General features: G+C 47.5%; 1 protein-coding gene across 1 annotated transcript in view; it reads right to left on the reverse strand.

The window, feature by feature from the left end:
• Window positions 1–4,671: 4,671 nt before the first annotated feature.
• The window catches only part of WWOX (WW domain containing oxidoreductase), a gene marked incomplete at its 3' end in the record, with an annotated part of 976,786 nt that continues 964,490 nt past the window's right edge, over window positions 4,672–16,967 (reverse strand). Inside the window, exon 9 of the mRNA XM_082862056.1 lies at window positions 4,672–4,860. Coding sequence (XP_082718182.1) covers window positions 4,672–4,860 — 189 coding nt within the window. The remainder of the gene's footprint in view (window positions 4,861–16,967) is intronic.

Below are 16,967 nucleotides of genomic sequence, written 5' to 3' on the forward strand. Positions count from 1 at the left end.
GATGGCCCTGGATTCAGGTGCTGACTCTGCTGCTTACCAGCCAGGGGACCACGGAAAGGTCACTTATTTTATGCTTATCATCTGAGCATAAAATAAGAAGGTGGGTGTGATTTGCCCAGACTGGCAACTGGCACATAGTAGATGCTCAATAAATAGTACCTGCAAATAGTGGTAGTGATGATGGAGAACTAGGTATATATTACCTATATATTACGTATGTGTGTATATATATATATACTATATATGTATATCATGACAGATGGTGAGCAGTAGTCCTGGATTTAGAATAAGCTAACAAAGGAATGAGGCTTTTTATGCTACCCACTTGCTCACCTGTCCAGGAATTGCCCCACAGAATCAGCGGAAGAAGTAAGATGCATCTGGCAGGAGCAATGCACCACAGGGACTGGCGCTGTCTGACTGGGTAGATTCAGGGCATAACGGCTAAGAGGAGGCCTGGTTTTTGTTCTGGGGTCTCTGTTTATCAAGTAACCTGGAGAAGTGTTGTTGGTAAAGTTGATTAGGACCTGTGTACTGTGAAGACTCCTATTGACCCAGGATATACATTTTTTATAGCTCTAACTATGGTAGGGGTGTTACCCTAAACTTTGAATTTCCATAATGTGGCACTCCGTGCATGTTTGTTGGATGAATAATTGTATGAAGACTTAGTCTGACTTAGGGACTTTCTTTTTTTTTTTAATTGAAGTACAGTTACTTTATAATGTTGTGTTTGTTTTCGGTGTATAGCAAGCTGATTCAGATCTATGTATTCTTTTTCATATTCTTTTCCATTACAGTTTATTACAAGACATTGAATATAGTTCCCTGTGCTATACAGTACAACCTTGTTGTGTATCTATTTTATATATAGTAGTTTCTATATGCTAATCCCAAACCCCTAATTTCTCCTACCCCCTCCTCTTTTCCCCTTTGGTAACCATAAGTTTGGTTTCTCTGTCTGTGAGTCTGTTTTGTAAGTAAGTTCATGTGTATCATATTTTAGATTCCACGTGTAAGTGATATCGTAGGATATTTGCCTTTCTCTGTTTGGCTTACTGCACTTAGTGTGATAATCTCTCGTTGCATCCATGTTGCTGCAAATGGCATTACTTCGTTCTTGTATACGGCTGAGTAATATTCCATTGTATAAATGTACCCCATCTTCTTTATCCATTCCTCTGTTGATGGACATTTAGGTTCCTTCCATGTCGGCTATTGTGAATAGTGCTTCAGTGAACGCTGGGGTGCCTGTATCTTTCCGAATTACGGTTTTGTCTGGATATATGCCCAGGATATATGCTGGATCATATGGCAACTCTATTTTTAGTTTTGTGAGGAACCTCCATACTGTTCTCCATAGTGGCTGCACCAGTCTACCTCCCACCAAGAGTGTGGGAAGGTTTAGGGGAGCTTCTTGATTGAGGCGAATGCTTCCCTCCCCTGGTCAAGTTCCCTCACGCATCATCTTACCTCCTGATGCAGGATTCATGTGGGCATCAGCACAGAGGCCTTAACGGTGCAAGGAGGCAGCAGGAGATGCTCCCCTGGTTCTCTGATATTTTGAACATAACCTTGCCTGATGAGACTCCGACATCTTTTGTGCCGTGGCTTGACTCCCCCTTCACCAAATTCCTGATGCTGAGCTACAGTCAGACCCGTAACGTCCCTTCTCTGCTCAGCCTGAGATGTTAAAACGGTGCCTCCTATTGGAAAGGACATTCTCAGCTTCTTGAAGGATCGGTGGCCCTGGGCCAGGGAAGTGTGTGACTTTGAAAAGAAACAGGCCTGGGTGTGAACAGCAGCTCTGTCACTTATGAGCTCTGTGGACAGTGGCAAGTTATGAAACCTCTTGGCCTCAGATTCTTTATCCGTAAGACGGGAGGAGGAGGCTGCCTGGGAGGACCGTGGTCACATTAGACGTAATTTTGCAGCCCGCCCGGCACAGTGGCTGGCTTGTGCGCCTTCTCACAAGGATGGGAATTATTTTCGTGGACGTAATGCTCAGTCACCAAGAATCGTCTTTTCCTTCAAAGGTCATTTATTAAGCACCTTCTGTATAACAGGAATAGTTCAAGGCACGGGGGCCACAGTTGTGAACAAAACAGACAAATCTCAGGGAGTTCATATTATAGGAGGTGGAGAGAGAAAATAGTAAATAGACAGACATATAACTTGTCCAATAGTATTAAGCGGTGTGGAGAAAAGTAAAGGGGAGGGGTGGGCAGATGGGGTGCCACTGTGAATGCGGTGGCCAGCATGTCACCTCATCAGAAAGGGAGAAAGCAGAATGCAGTGCGGGAAGAAGCCTTGCAGGTCTCTGGCAGGAAAGCAATTGAGCAGAGGCAACAGCAAGTATAAAGTCCTTGAGTAGGGAGGTTGCTTGGCTTATTTCAGGAGAACAAGAAGGCTAGCGTGGCTAAATGTAGTGAGTGAAGAGAAGATGCTAGAACATGAAATCAGAAAGTCTGCTGTGGACCAGATTATGGGAGAATTCCTTGACTATGGTAAAAAAAAAAAAAAAAAAAATTGGACTTCAGTCAGTGAGATGAGCAGTTGTATCGGTTAGTGTTTGCTGTGTAACAAGTAATCCTGAAGCTTTGTGGGTTAACCTGACAAACATACTTTTTGCAGTTCTCTGGGTGGACCGGGGTATTTCTTCTCATCTGGGTTGGCTCGGCTGGGGCTACGTGGTCTGGGATGGCCTCGCTCGCACGTCTAATGAATGGGTAGTCTGCTGTCGGTTTGGGGAGCGTCCATGTGGCTCGCATTGTCCAGCCGGTTAACCCAGGCCCATTCATAGGATGGTGGTTGCAGGATTCCAAAGAGCAACAAGAAAGGGCTAGCCCAGTGCACAAGCACATTTTAAATTGGCCAAAGCAAGTCATGTGGCCAAGGCCAGAGTTAGAGAGAGGACCACCCAAGGTGTGGAGACTGGGAGGAGAATTACAATGGCCACGTTTGCAAATAGTCTACCGCAGAAGCACTGGAGGGTTTGGACCAGAAAAGTGACATTATCTGATGCATAGTTTGAAAGGCGCTGTGACAATAAGGATTTTGTGAAGGGCGAATATAGCCAGATGGGAGGACATAGCCAGGCTGTGGACCACTGGAAAGCACTGGTGTTTGACCACAGAGCCAGAGGCCCAGAAGTTCATGACGTTGTCTGGGCTGAAGCTGCCACTGTCGAGAGGAGGAACAGTGAGACACACCCCCTGCCCCCACCTTCCTGGTGTTTCAGCAAAAGCTTTCTCTCCACCTTGCCAAAGTGGCCTTTCTTACATCCCTGCAGGAATGGCCTGGAAACCACAGTGTAAGTGATAACAGGATGAGTGGGGAAGAGCCTCCAAACCACCCCCCTATTCTCCTAAGTAGGGATGGTTTCTAATCACCAAGAACTTGGTAGTTACAGGGGGAACAAACCATCGAGGGACTGAAATGATCCACGATCCATGACAACAAAACCTCTTAAGGGGAAATTAAGTGATAGTCATTTTTGTTTTTCCTTTCTCTCTTCAACAGAAAATATGATGCTGGCATGCTAACTGCGTGAGACAACCCGGCCCGCAGACAGCCACAAAGCACAAAAACAAAACAAAACTCAGAGAAGAAACGAGAATGGTGTTTTCCTGGCGTCTACAAGAAGCGCTTTATTTTTCCTCTAGATTGCTTTTCTAAAAAAACAAAACAAGACAAAAAACAAAGCTGAAACAAACATTTAAAGGAACAAGACAAAAAACTTCAGGTGATACTATTCAAGCATGTTCTTTTATTAAGCGTAGGATGAGAGGAACAAGAGGACACGGAAGCAGGATGCTGAACGCTGAGGGGCTGTGAACCTCCGCGATGGCGTTGTTTCCCAAAACTGTGAGTGAAGAACGGAGGGAACATCTTTTTATCCCCCGTCCCCAAAATATCCTGTAATGGCGCAAGACTTCCTTTCCTGCCTGTCAAGGTGTCTAGGGACTGATTGACAAAATGTGTTTGTTATAATCGCTAAAGAATCTTTCGTACAGCTTTGGCCGGGGAGTTGGTGGACCAGTGGTTGGTGGACCAGTACTTGGCGACCCAGTAATTGTTTCTATCCCACCCACTTCTAAGTGTCACCTCCGTCTCGGCTGGAACAAGGTTCAGAGGGTCCTCTCTCCAGTAGTTGACAAGGCCACTCCGACTTGATCAGGCTGAAGTTATCTCCTGGATCAGTGCAGCGAAGGATAAACACTGGCCTTTTTCTTCCCTAAATAAGAAAAAGGCAGCTCCTGGCTACAGTGTGGCCGTGGAGGCTGTGCCTGGGGCCGGGGAGTGGGGCACCAGGCTGTCCTACAGCGTGAGAATTGCTCGTGCTTCTACCGTGAGACCGAGAACCTACCGAGCAGCTAAGCTTCACTTTCAAACAGGCCATCACCAGGGGAGCAGAGGGACCCAGGCCTGCCCCAGCCCCAGAAAAGACGTATTATCTATCCCTTTACCCCCAGAACTCCCTGCTTCCCAGCGGTACCTAACATTTTTCGCTCTGTTGTGACGACTCTTATATCCTTGACTCTAGCGGATCTGGGTCGGAGGGACATGGAAGGCCCTGGCATGATAAGTCGGAAGGGGTCCAGCGCTGGCAGTCACGCGCGAGCGCGCGCGCATGGTGGGTGTGTGCGCTGATCCTTGCCGAGCGCCCACTTAGCCGGACGGGCTGCCAAGTCCTTCCTGGATCAGCCTCTCGCTGAGCGCCCACAGGGCCCGGGCCGTGTCTTCGCTCTGGGCTTCCGTCGAGGGCATGCAGCGGCAGCAGCTGTTGAAGTACATCCCTCCCAGACCCTCCAGTTCTGGAGCGGCAGCACAGTAGACGGTGGTGGCGGCTCCTTGTTGCTGGAAAGCAAAGAACAAAGACCACGGCACGTTATTTTTTTTAAGAAAAGAGGTGATGGAATGATTTTCTTCTAACTGGGGAGGAGCAAGAGTCTCTCCCCACCTGGTTCAGATGCATCTGGATCTCAGCACGGCCGAGGGTACCGAACTCGAAGCACGTGACTGTAAAAGGTACGATGGGACCGTCCAGGGAAAACGAGTTCATAAACTCCGCTCGTAAAGCTAATGTGACTTTTTACACCTCATATAGGAAAAGGCTTTGAACACAGACTACACGTCTATCAGCTAGTCACATCAGATGTCTCCTCTGAGCAACGAGAAGATGGGAGCCTTCTGAACACGCGAGAACAAATTCATCCAACTCCCTCACTTCTCAGCGCATGATGTCATTTGACCCCGAGAAGTTTCTAGAAACTTCTCTCTGAACTAAGGCAACCACTCTCATCATGGCCCATCAGGTAGAAAACCAAGCGGGACTGGCGCCAGATTTTTCCTTATTCGTTGCCCATGGGGCTGCTAGAGGAGGGGTTTGTGATGCTGTGTTAAGATGTTTGAGACACACGTATACACACGTTCCCCACCATCACACATGCCTCATGCAGACACAAGACACGTTTGTGAATTTATCCTTATCCTGGAAACCTTTTCAGAAGTATTGTATTCAGCCCATACTTGCAACGGGACAGTGGCTTGGGGGGGCCATGTCCTCCCAGCCCCCTTCAAAATGCAAGCTGCAATGAGTGCAACTGATCACTCCCGACTGACCTTTTGAGTATGAGTAGCAGTTGGCGCTGTGGCTAGGGACGTGTGTGCCAATGGGGCACCGTAGCATCCGGGCTGACAGAATACTGTCAGGGATGCTGGAAAGAGGGCAAGAAATCACTTTGCTTTGCAAAAGCCATAATTAAAAATAATAGGCTGGTGTTCATAGGGGGACACCGTCGGCAGCACGGCTCTCCTTTGAAACCAATACAGTTTATCTGGCGTCTTATGATTATTAATGTGCATCACAGCCCTTGCTGCATCAACTAATTATCAGTTGACAAGAGAAAGGGGGCTGGGAGGCAGAGGAGAATGGAGAAAGATAACTGGGCATAAGGTCAACATTAGGAAAACATTAAGGACGTCTGATTGCGAGGGAAATGAGTTTCCATCCCCACCCAAAAGCTTACTCTTTTTCTCCCCCTACGGGGTTTAAACTGGTGCCCAAGCAGAGAGCTTACTGGAGAGCATCCCCCCATAGGGTTTGGTTTGCATTCACAGTGGTTGTTTCGTACAACCCTCGGGAGCCAAGGTCATTCTGAGAATCAAGGTCTCAAGGTATTATGATTGTAGGGAAGTTCTATAAAGTAGACTTGGCGTTTTTGTTGCAGGGGGGCGGGGGGACGTTTATTGCATTTGTCTGAAAACCATATGGTCAAATACATTGAAGTGACATGCTTGTGCAGAGGAGGGTGGCGTGGCATGGGAGTGGGATACCTGAGTTCTGATAATAACGGGCTGCTTGACTGTATTGGACAAGGCCCTCTGGTCCAAAAATTGAACCCCCGACGTGACTTCCGTTTAACGAAATAGTAATCGGTGTGTGATTTCCCCACCCTGTCACCCACGCCCACTCCCCAAACAGCCAGTTGTTTCTTTTCTTGGGTTCACCTGTTTCTTTTCCAATCAATTTGTGGGGCTCAGGTCTAATGGACATGAGCCCATGTCATCCAAATTTCCTTTCACTGAATTATTATTCCTAATAACCCTCAGCTTAGCACATTTATCTAACGAAGTTCCAGTGGCTTATCTGACGCCCGTGCATCCCATGTGGGGAAAAAAGGCAAGCAAAGCACCTCTAAAGACAAATGGAAGACTAGAGATGCTCATCTCGCCAACCCAAGCAAATATCGTCTTGGCCTCAATCCTTAGCAGATGTCAGGTGGAGATGGTGTTTTTGAATAATTTTCTGGATATCTGTTTTCGATTTCCATTTTACTGTGCAACTGCCCAAACCACCAAGGAGTGGTCAGGGCCCTTGGCATCAGCTCTCCAGTGGTGGGAGAAGCCAGTCAGCTCATCCCTAAATCCAGGCTCCCTCAAGCCCACCCCAGAGCGGTTATAGTATCAGCATTCATACATCACAACAAACTGGCCCCTCACAGCTCCACCAATCCTGAGAAGAGATCAAAGTTGGCCACTTGGGAAAGCAACAAACGGAATTCTTCCAAACCCAGTGTAATCTTTTGCTACTCTGACATTCTAAAATGATACCATGCTGCACTGTCTTGCATTGTTGGAATGGTATGTTTGCAGAGAAATTCTGCGTTTACGTTGATTCAGAATCGAGTTGATGAGGGAGCCGGGGGGCATGCATTTTCCCTCCACGGAATGTGAAAGCAATCGCAATCGACCTCATTTCATGTAAACCGCCACTTGGCTACCACGCTGACAACCGTAAAGTTGAGTAAAGCCCAATCTTTTATCAAGAGCTGGCTTTGATTCCTTTGCCACCAGGCTCAGGGTGATGCACAATTTAAATCTCATCACCAGCGGTGCTGACTCTGTAGAAGAACACATACAGCAGGGCACCTGAAAGCAAAGACCACCTTTTCCGCTCCGAAGATCAACTGTGCACATTTGGCAAAGGGAGACTGGACGGTGAAGTAGTGACAGCATCTTTTCGTCCCAAGCCCACGACCCTTTCGGCTTCTCAGGGAATGCTCTTTTCAGCTGCACCCGTGGCGGCCTCTGAGTGACATCTTTATATGATCTGGTGGGATGACGGTTTAATAACAAGGTCTAATTTGGGGCTCATCAGCCTATCACCAGGGTGAGATGGAGCTGCATGAGGAAATCTCATTAGTAAAGAAGCTGGTTCTGCTGATACAAGAGAAAACATTTTTAAACTGATTGATAGAAGAAAAATTTTTAAAGAGCACTTTCATCGCCATCAGATGACTTTCATGCCGCTCTGGTGGGGGGGGGGCATCAGTCCGTAATCCAGAAAAAAATGAAAGAGCCCTCTCGAGGAAATGATGTTACCAACTCTGATATAAAATATCTGCCTTGCTGGTTGGCACCGCTGCTTACCGATCCGTCGTGGTACGATAACAGCCATATCTTGACATATATAAACACTAGCAGGAGCTGTGGGTTCCCCTCAGTGATTTTTAAAGAACAAATTCATGGGAAGCCTGGAGGTTGCATGCCGTTGCTGATCATGGGAACCGGGGTGGCGACTCTGTCCTGTAGCAGCGGCAGTGAGTGAGGGCGTGGATCGCACGGGGCTGAGGAGTTCTGGGAAGCCCAGTAGAACCTTGAATCACGCCTGGATGCCATTTCTGATTTAGTCAAACATTTGCGAGCTGCCAAAGGAGAACTACGCCATCAATCTTTGTAGCGTCTGTACAGTTACCCAGGATTCTTGTTTGGGATTAAGTTAAGAGCATCTGGGTAATAAGGGGGTTCATCATTCTCTTTCAGAAACCATTTGTCGGACGAGCGGCACAGTCTTCAACTACAGAAAGGTGGGAGTTAGAAAGCAGTTACTGTTCGTTTATCGTTGGGGCCCTGAGGTCTAAATCATCCATCCTTCCAAAGCCCTTGGTTGGGATGAAACGGTGACGTAGCCACGTTTCATCAACATTTACTTGGTAACCACTGGCCCTCAATGTGCAGCTGTCCGCACAGACTCCAAATGAATCTTCACTCCTTTGCAAGAGAAAGGCACAGGGGTTTCTGATCAACAGTCTAGGCTTAAGGAAGAATCCACCCACATGTTAATATTTGTCTGGCGCATTGGTAGGCACACTCATAAGACTGACGTTTTAATAAGGACACGTGTTACACAATTATGTTCAGTTTTCAGGTTTCTCTACTTTTAAAATGCATGCTGCTTTAAAAAAGAAAGGATAAATTCCTGTCTTAAAATACATTTGACTCTGAGACACCTAACTGCCATGGGATATCTGTATAGTCAATGATTTTGAGAGTAGCAGATGTTCTAAGATTGCTTTCCTACAGACACGTCAGTATCAGGACACCGCACAGCAAATGGTGAGTGAATCCATCTATGCAGAAAGTGGAGCTGAGAAAGGGAAGGCAGCACAGAACTTAACACTGGACTTGCAACCCCAAGGGCAGGGAAGGAGAACTTCCCTTCTGGAAGCGGGCAGTGACGACTGTGCTGAATTCCCGGACAAAGAAGTTTGCAGGTGTCACAGGAAGAGAAGACAGGTGCCTCCTCGAACCCTCAAAGCTCTCCCTGTTACTCATCTGGGGTCTGTGAGGCAAAGCAAACAATTTCCAAATGCAGAACTGATGCAACGCCCCGGTGAGTACAGCAGAATCATTTATCCCGGGGCCTTGGTGGAGATGGGGCAGTGAATGCAGGTGCCTGCCATAGGTGGGGCAGAGGGCCGCCCTCTCAGTCTCTTAATGTCTGCCAATAACCCTCCCCAAAGAGAGTTTTCAGCCACCCTACTGGAAACGTGCGACGCGCTGTCTCAGGGGTTCATCTCCTGAGACTGGGGCGCTTGGAGCACAGCTGTTCCTCAGCAATAGGACGGTTTAAATCTCTGATTTGAGAGGGAAAAAAACAAAGCAAACTGCTCCGAAAGGCTCTGTTCCCTCCTCACCATCTGAGAACAATCTTGTTTTGTTTTGTTTTGTTTTGTTTTGTTTTGTTGCGGTACGCGGGCCTCTCACTGTCGTGGCCTCTCCCGTCGCGGAGCACAGGCTCCGGACGCGCAGGCTCAGCGGCCATGGCTCACGGGCCCAGCCGCTCCGCGGCACGCGGGATCCCCCCGGACCGGGGCACGAACCCGCGTGCCCTGCATCGGCAGGCGGGCGCTCAACCCACTGCGCCACCGGGGGAGCCCTGAGAACAATCTTTGAAGCCGACAGGTGAGCCACGTATTCTGTCTGTTAGTTGATAGAGCGACGCAGCTTATGCAGGCGTGGGGCTCAAGGGCCTCCCTGCTCGTGTGACCACAACCGACCCCTGGCCCTCCCGCCTGGGTGTGGAATGAGTGCAAATCAATAGCGTACCAACTTCCGCCAAAATGATGTGAGACGGGAGACGACAGAGAACGTGCCTCGAAAGGACCCTTTTCCTCCGCACTGTCGAGCTTTTCTAGTGAGTCGTTGCACATGGGGGCTGTTCAAGTGGTAACGATGGCCAGCATCTGCTGGGAGCTAGCCATTCCTCCGGCACTGTGCAGAAAGCTTCGTAAGCACCGTATGCTAACCCGCACACAGCCCTACCAGCCAGGGACAATCATTATCCCCATCTACAGGGAGGCCTACTTAGCACCAGAGCTCAACAGCAACTCGTCCAAAGCCACACAGATCATCCCACAGATGGACCCTCCGGAATCCATGCCCGATGCAGTACCAAACCTCCTTCCCAAGCTCGCGACACAAATTTGCAGGCTGCCCGTTCCCTGTGTCTCCCGTTTGGCTGAAGCTACCTTAGGAGGAGTCCCCTTTGCCTTCTCAGCCAGGCCACGTCTGGCCGAAAATTAAAGGGATGGGCTGTACGTTTAATTTTTAAAACACGGGCTGTCATGTGCTCACCTGAGAAATGTTGGGAGGAGATTTTCCCAGTGTTGATTTAGGCAGTGAACTAAATGGAAACTATATCCGTTTGGATTAACAAAAATGAAGACCCAGCGCCACCTCAAAAGATCCAATGGCAAGTCTTAACAAAACCATCATCTGATTCAAAATGCCACCTCCAGGTGCCAGATGTGACCAGCTGTGAACCTACTACTCTTGGACGATCGACTTGTTTTCAAAGCGTGAACGGAACCGCATCAAAACCAGTGAAACCCCGAGCACTCTCCATCTTATAACCTCACACACGTGTACAATGAATATGGTCTTTTGGAGGATAGTATCTGACATGTCACAGCAGGTTTGCACAGGAAAATGACCCACCTCCCTCTCCTGCCCTCCCCCAGTTAATTCCTGCAAATTTCTAAGAAGTGATTCCTACCAAGGTGCCAAACAATATAGGCTTAGGTACCTGCAAATACTTCCTGTAGCTATCGTAATACAACTTTCTTCATAGCCCTCGGGAGTTTTGCTAACTCACGGGCTGTTCTTAGCATTTATTACAGAAGGGAAATCCACTCAATTTCCCCAAGTAGCAAAAGTGAAGAGGGTCAGGAAAGCGGGTATTTGTGTCTAACTAACTGAGGAGGCTGGAAAAGTCTTCGAGAGTGTTCTGGAGCATTCATTTACATCACATGCAGACCTTACAGCCTGACGTAAGAGAATGTGTACCTACCACCGTGGGTTAGGATATCCTGCCTCAGGGAAAGAGTTTCTTTGCTAAAGAAGATCCCAAACGTGGAAAGCCTCAGAGGTTCCTTTCCAGCTGACTGTCCCGTGGCAGGTAAAGGAGTACCATTCCCTGGGTGACCCTGGGACACGGGGTTCAATGGCAGCTGCTCTGAAGGAGCGCTAAGCCATGGGCTATGCCAGCACATCACCATCAGCAGTGCAGTGGGTCCTGGCACAGGGCACAGCCCCACAAAGTAGACGGCAGTTTGAGTGCCAGGTGTTCGAGGGGCACACGTGGGACAGCTTTCACACAGCAGATGTGCACACATGTCTTCGTTGGGAATCACGATGACATGGAGGCTTCCTTATTTGCAATTGAGGCGCCCCAAATATCGTGCCCCCAAATCCACATCAGGCTACAAAGACCACGCTAGTCTCCTTGACAAAAGCCACGAATCTCTAGCAAGACCATTAAGCAGTTTTAAGAGACTGACTTGAAGACCAGGGCAGAATGAGTTGGAAGGTCAGGAGGACGGTGGCTGTGATGCTCTGAGAAATCTTTGCAGGAACAAGCCCAGGGACCGGGAGGTTCAGGATGGAAAGCTGGAAAGGACTTTTAAAGGCAGAAGAGCAGGTTTGTCTTTGCTGGCCTTAGGTTTGGGGGAGGGGCGGGCAGACACCCCCGACCGTCCGAAGAGGTCCAGAGCCATGTTTGTTCTGGACAGCAAGGCTCCAGAGGATTTTTGCTTACGCTCATCGGCAGCATTTCAGGGCAGCGTGGCCCTGGGAGGTTGTCAGGACTGTGTTTTCAATTGGCTGACCTGTTCTGAACTTTCCCTTGACATGAATGCGGCCCTTTGCATACCCCCTTTGTGATCCAGAATTCTTGCCATAAACATGGCAGGGGTTCCGTGACAGACTGATGGCTGGTCTCGAAAGAGTGAAGGTGGAACAGTTAGCATGATTCCATCGTCCTGAGACCTGCTGTTATTTCTAGACGTGCTCTGGTGGAGTGGGGGGTCCTCCAAAGGACGGAAGGAAAAAGGAATGGCTAAGTACAGTCCAGGTGGGTGACATTATTCATACCTTCCTTTTGTGCCAAAGATGTTCTAGAACTGATTGGGCTGGAGAGACGGTCTCATTAAAAATGAGAGGACGTTGTTACACCTGTAACAACATCTCTGGTTAGATCCACGAAAGCATTCCCTGGGCATTCTGTGCTGATGCTGCCTGGGGTGCCCACATTGCTTTTCAAGTAGGGAGTTGCCTTGCTGGGCTGGAAAACGGCACTGGGGTATCCACTCTTCCACGGGTTAGTTTGCAATGGCTCAGCAGAAGGATCTTAGAGATGTGCCACGAACATAAGCATCATCCTTCCACCTGCGACAAAGCCCATTCCTGAAATATTCCAACCCGGCCACCTGGACGCTAGTGCCGAAGGACTATTGAGTGTCCCTAAGAGCTCAGAGAAGGCGTTTAGCTTGTGTTAATTTGAAACGTTTTTACTTCTTTAACCTTGGTTCTAGCTAGCTCTGTATACTGTATATAAATGTATGCGTCTGTATTTGCCATGTATACTGAAATAAACCTTTTAACGTTATCGCCAGGCAGAATGAATGGGTTCAGTTCTGATATAATGGCGCAAAGCGTATCTTCACAGTACAAGTGAAACAGACAGCTTCCCCCCTTCCCTTCTGCTGCACAGAATCGCACCACCGAGTTGGCCTGCCACGCTGGCTCTTTTAGAAAACCACGGAGCCGACCATTTTTGTGGGCAGGCGAACCCCAAACACACAAACAAGCTGTTTGTTGCCACTGTTAAGGCTGACGGTTCCTTTACACCTAGGACACAGAGAGAGTGAGTCTACGACCTAGTACCGGAAGGCATTGGTGAAGGGGGGATAACACCCCCGGGGTCTTCTCTGATGAGGCCACATGGCCTCGTTGGAAGATATTCACGAACTCGTAACTCTTCCAGCAGTGAATTAAGAGAACGGAGTCTGCAACAATCAGATCTCACAGGCAGGCCGCCCTCCACGTCCAGCCACACTGTTTCAAGTCAAGCGCGTCTGCGTTAGGTTTGTGCCTTTTCATAGAGGGCTCTCTGCGACGGATCATTTCCCAGGCTCAAAGACGCTGGCCTGGTTGATATTTCATTTAGAACATACTGCGGAGAGCGTCTCATTTATATTACTTCCCTAATTAATGGGGAGACCTTAGGCACTACCTTTGCACAGACAGATCTCGTCACAGGGGTCGACGGGTAGAGGAGAAACAGTAGGTATTTCATTCACCAGCAGCGTGTCGCTAGTTAGTTAGTGGGAAATGATCACGTACGCTGTCGCTTTAATTGCCAGGGTAAATAATTCTGCCTCGGTGTAAGGGAACATTTTAAAGCACTTGGTGCAAATAGACTAGAAACAAAACACACACACACACACACACAATTACCTTGATTATGCAACACCTTAGCATAGAAAGTTACAAAGGTATGTCTTTCTTTTTTTAAAATCGCATTCTATCGCGCAAGTATTCTCTAAGTGTGCATGTGCTGAGTACTCATCATCGACTGTATTTTAGGAAATACAATTAGGCCGCCTTTCTCTTCTCCCGTGTAGACTGTAAATACCTGTAGATCTTTCTCTTGCTTCCTTATGTAAATATATGTAAATACTAACACGCTCTGCATGCTAATATTCTAGGCAATTTCAGGTACTTTTATAATCTGAAGGCATGTACTTGAAGTGGTTTGTTAAAAGGAAAAAAAAAAAAAACCCCACCTCTCTCAAACTCTTGAAAGCTGAATAGAAATTAAAGATTTCTTCCTAGACTGTTGTGGTTTCTTTTGTTTGCCTTCTCCTCTCTCAACAGGGTCCCCCCCCCCCCCACTTAGGCTCCCTCACCGACTGCCAGGAAAGAGGCACCTGGGCATCCACCGGACCCAGGAACAGTGGCTCAACTATGTGGTTTGGGTTTTTACACACTTTCCTTTGGTTTCTCTGAACGACTTCTAGAATCTTCAGGTAGGCGTCTTTGGGTTTTTCTAGCGAAAGAATCGGGAGTAAACATACTAATTCATAGCTGTTGTTCCCCTACTACGTACCAAGCACAGGGCTCGAGGCTTGACGTCCCCACAACCCTAAGAAGAAAGGACCCTGTCAGTCATTCCCATTGCAAAGATGCAGAAACTGAGTCACAGCAAGATGAGCACGTGCCTAAAGTGACAAAACCATTAAATGCCTCCCAAACGCCAATTCTTTCCTGTATACCAGGGGTAAACTTTTTCTGCCAAGGGTGACAGAGGAAATATTTTAGGCTCTGTAGGCCCTAGGGTCTCTGTCACAACTACTCAGACCTGCCACTGTGGTTCTGAAAACAGCCATAGACAACACATACACCAGTGAACATGGCCGTGTTCCAATAAAACTTGATTTACAAACAAACACCTCTTCCCTACACCCAAAGCTCAGTCACTCTTCAACAGACCATTGCCCTTTCCCTTTCGAATACGTTTGTGTGTTTGACGGGGAACTCATTTGATCACCTGAAAAGTCTCCATCTCTTCCTTGTATGTAGCAACACTATTTGCGGACGCCGTGAAGTATCAGGGGAGCCAAAATGAAGACCCCGAGCTTATAACTCAAACTCTTCCTCAGACAGATCTCACTGCCAGGTTTCAATTTAGTTATCTTTCGTTTTCATAAATGGGGATGGAGGGGAAAAGTATGAAAGACTAAGGTAAAAAGAAAGAAATCAAGCGACACTCACTCTTCAATGAGGGGAAGGGGGCCATTACCTCAGGTATCTATGGAAACCAAGCTGCACGTAAACTCTTTAATGGTTGGAAAACAGCGTTGGCTTTTGAAAGCGTTTTTCCCAAGTATGATGCTTCGGTGTAAATGCGTTAATTGACAGTTTCCTTCGGGACTTTTTTTATTGAAGTTTCCAAACTAAATTTCATGGCACAAGGAACTCTCTGGGGCCCTGGAAGAATGCTGCAAAGTTAGGGCGTTAGAAGACTGAGCCGGCTCTGGCATCCCGTACAGATCCAAGCCGATTCCCCTGTAGAGCCAGTGAAACAGCAGCCCTCACTGCCTGTAGTTTTCCCTTTTTAAAAGGGCCCCTGCAGTCACCTGGGGATGGGAGAGAACCTCTCTAACCTCATCTGAACAAGAACCAGTATCATCCCTTGAGTCGTGAAGAGAAATGAGGATAAGCAGTGGGGAGACGGAAGCTCTGGGTATTTTTGCAGATCGGGTGGCAGTGTGGGATGGTGGTAGAAGCCCGGGAACCGAAGTCTGAGATACATGAATTCGAGTGCCGGCTTTGCCACCTGGCAGCTCTGTGACAAGGCACTGAGCCTCGGTCTCCCCATCTACGAAATGGACATCGTAACAGCCCCTTCACCGGGTTCTTGGGAAGATGGTTGTAACAGCTGGAGATTTCCTGAGTACACCATCGATAGCACTTCCATCCTGGCTACAGGTCCGTTCGTTAACAATTTGAGGGAGGAAGCATACAGATCAAAATAGCTCATCTGTCCTTCATCTGAGGGACTTAAAAGTAGCGGGGTGGACATTCCTACCTTCTGAGCAAGAAATTCAAGAGGCGGTCACTTTTCTCAACAACCTTTACCCAGCATCTCTGGGTACCAGCCCAGCCATGGATTCCACTGGTCTTCTGCTCCCCCGACCACAGCAGCCAGAACGAAGTTCACATCCATGAAACCAGGGCACTGACATCTCCACGACAGCCACAGTCATGTATTAAGCACTGTAAAATTCCAGACCCTGCCCCCTTCCCTGGCCCTTTATACATACCTACTCTAAATCTCCCAATATCCCTGGGCAATGATTCCTAGAAAAGGGGATGGACAGAATGATAAGGGAGCAGGTGCAGTTGTTTTTTTAAAGTGCAGTATTCCTTAAAAAACTAAAAACAGAGCTACCATATGATCCAGCCATCCCACTCCTGGGCATATATCTGGAGAAAACGATAATTCAGAAAGATATAAGCACCCCAATGTTCACCGTAGCACTGTTCACATAGCCAAGACATGGAAACAACCTAAATGTCCATCGACAGACAAATGGATAAAGAAGATGTGGTACATATATACAATGGAATACTACCCAGCCATGAAAAAGAATGAAATAATGCCATTTGCAGCAACATGGATGCAACTAGAGATGATCATACTAAGTGAAGGAAGATAGAGAAAGCCAAATACCACGTGCTATCATTTATATGTGGCATCTAAAAAAAATGATACAAACTTATCCACAAAACAGAAACAGACTCACGGAGTTCGGAAACAAACTTACGGTCACCAAAGGGGAAATGTGAGGGGATGGGGTGAATTAGGGGTTTGGGATTAACAGATACGTATCACTATATATAAAATAGATAATCAACAAGGACCTACTGTATAGCACAGGGAACTCTACTCAATATTCTGTAATAACCTATATGGGAAAAGATTCTGAAAAAATGTTTATATGACTATGTATAACTGAATCGGTTAGCTGTACACCTGAAACCAACACAACATTGTGAATCAGCTATTCTCCAATATAAAATAAAAATTCGATTTTAAAAAAGTACAGTAAAAATGTAGAATCTAGGTGCTGGGTAGATGGGTGGTTGCCACATTATTCTTTCAAATTTGCGATTTGAAAGCTTTTGTAATAAAATGTTAGAAAAATACATGGACCCATCCCTGTGGGGTATTAGCCCCATTTTACAGAGGAGCAGACTGAGGCGCAGAAGTGGTCTGGACTGGCCTAATGTCCTCCACCTGGTAAGTGGTGACATCCTCTTTGAAATCCATGCCC

This window comes from Leucopleurus acutus (genome assembly GCF_964270905.1).
Source record: "Leucopleurus acutus genome assembly, chromosome: 20".
Classification (NCBI taxonomy): domain Eukaryota; kingdom Metazoa; phylum Chordata; class Mammalia; order Artiodactyla; family Delphinidae; genus Leucopleurus; species Leucopleurus acutus.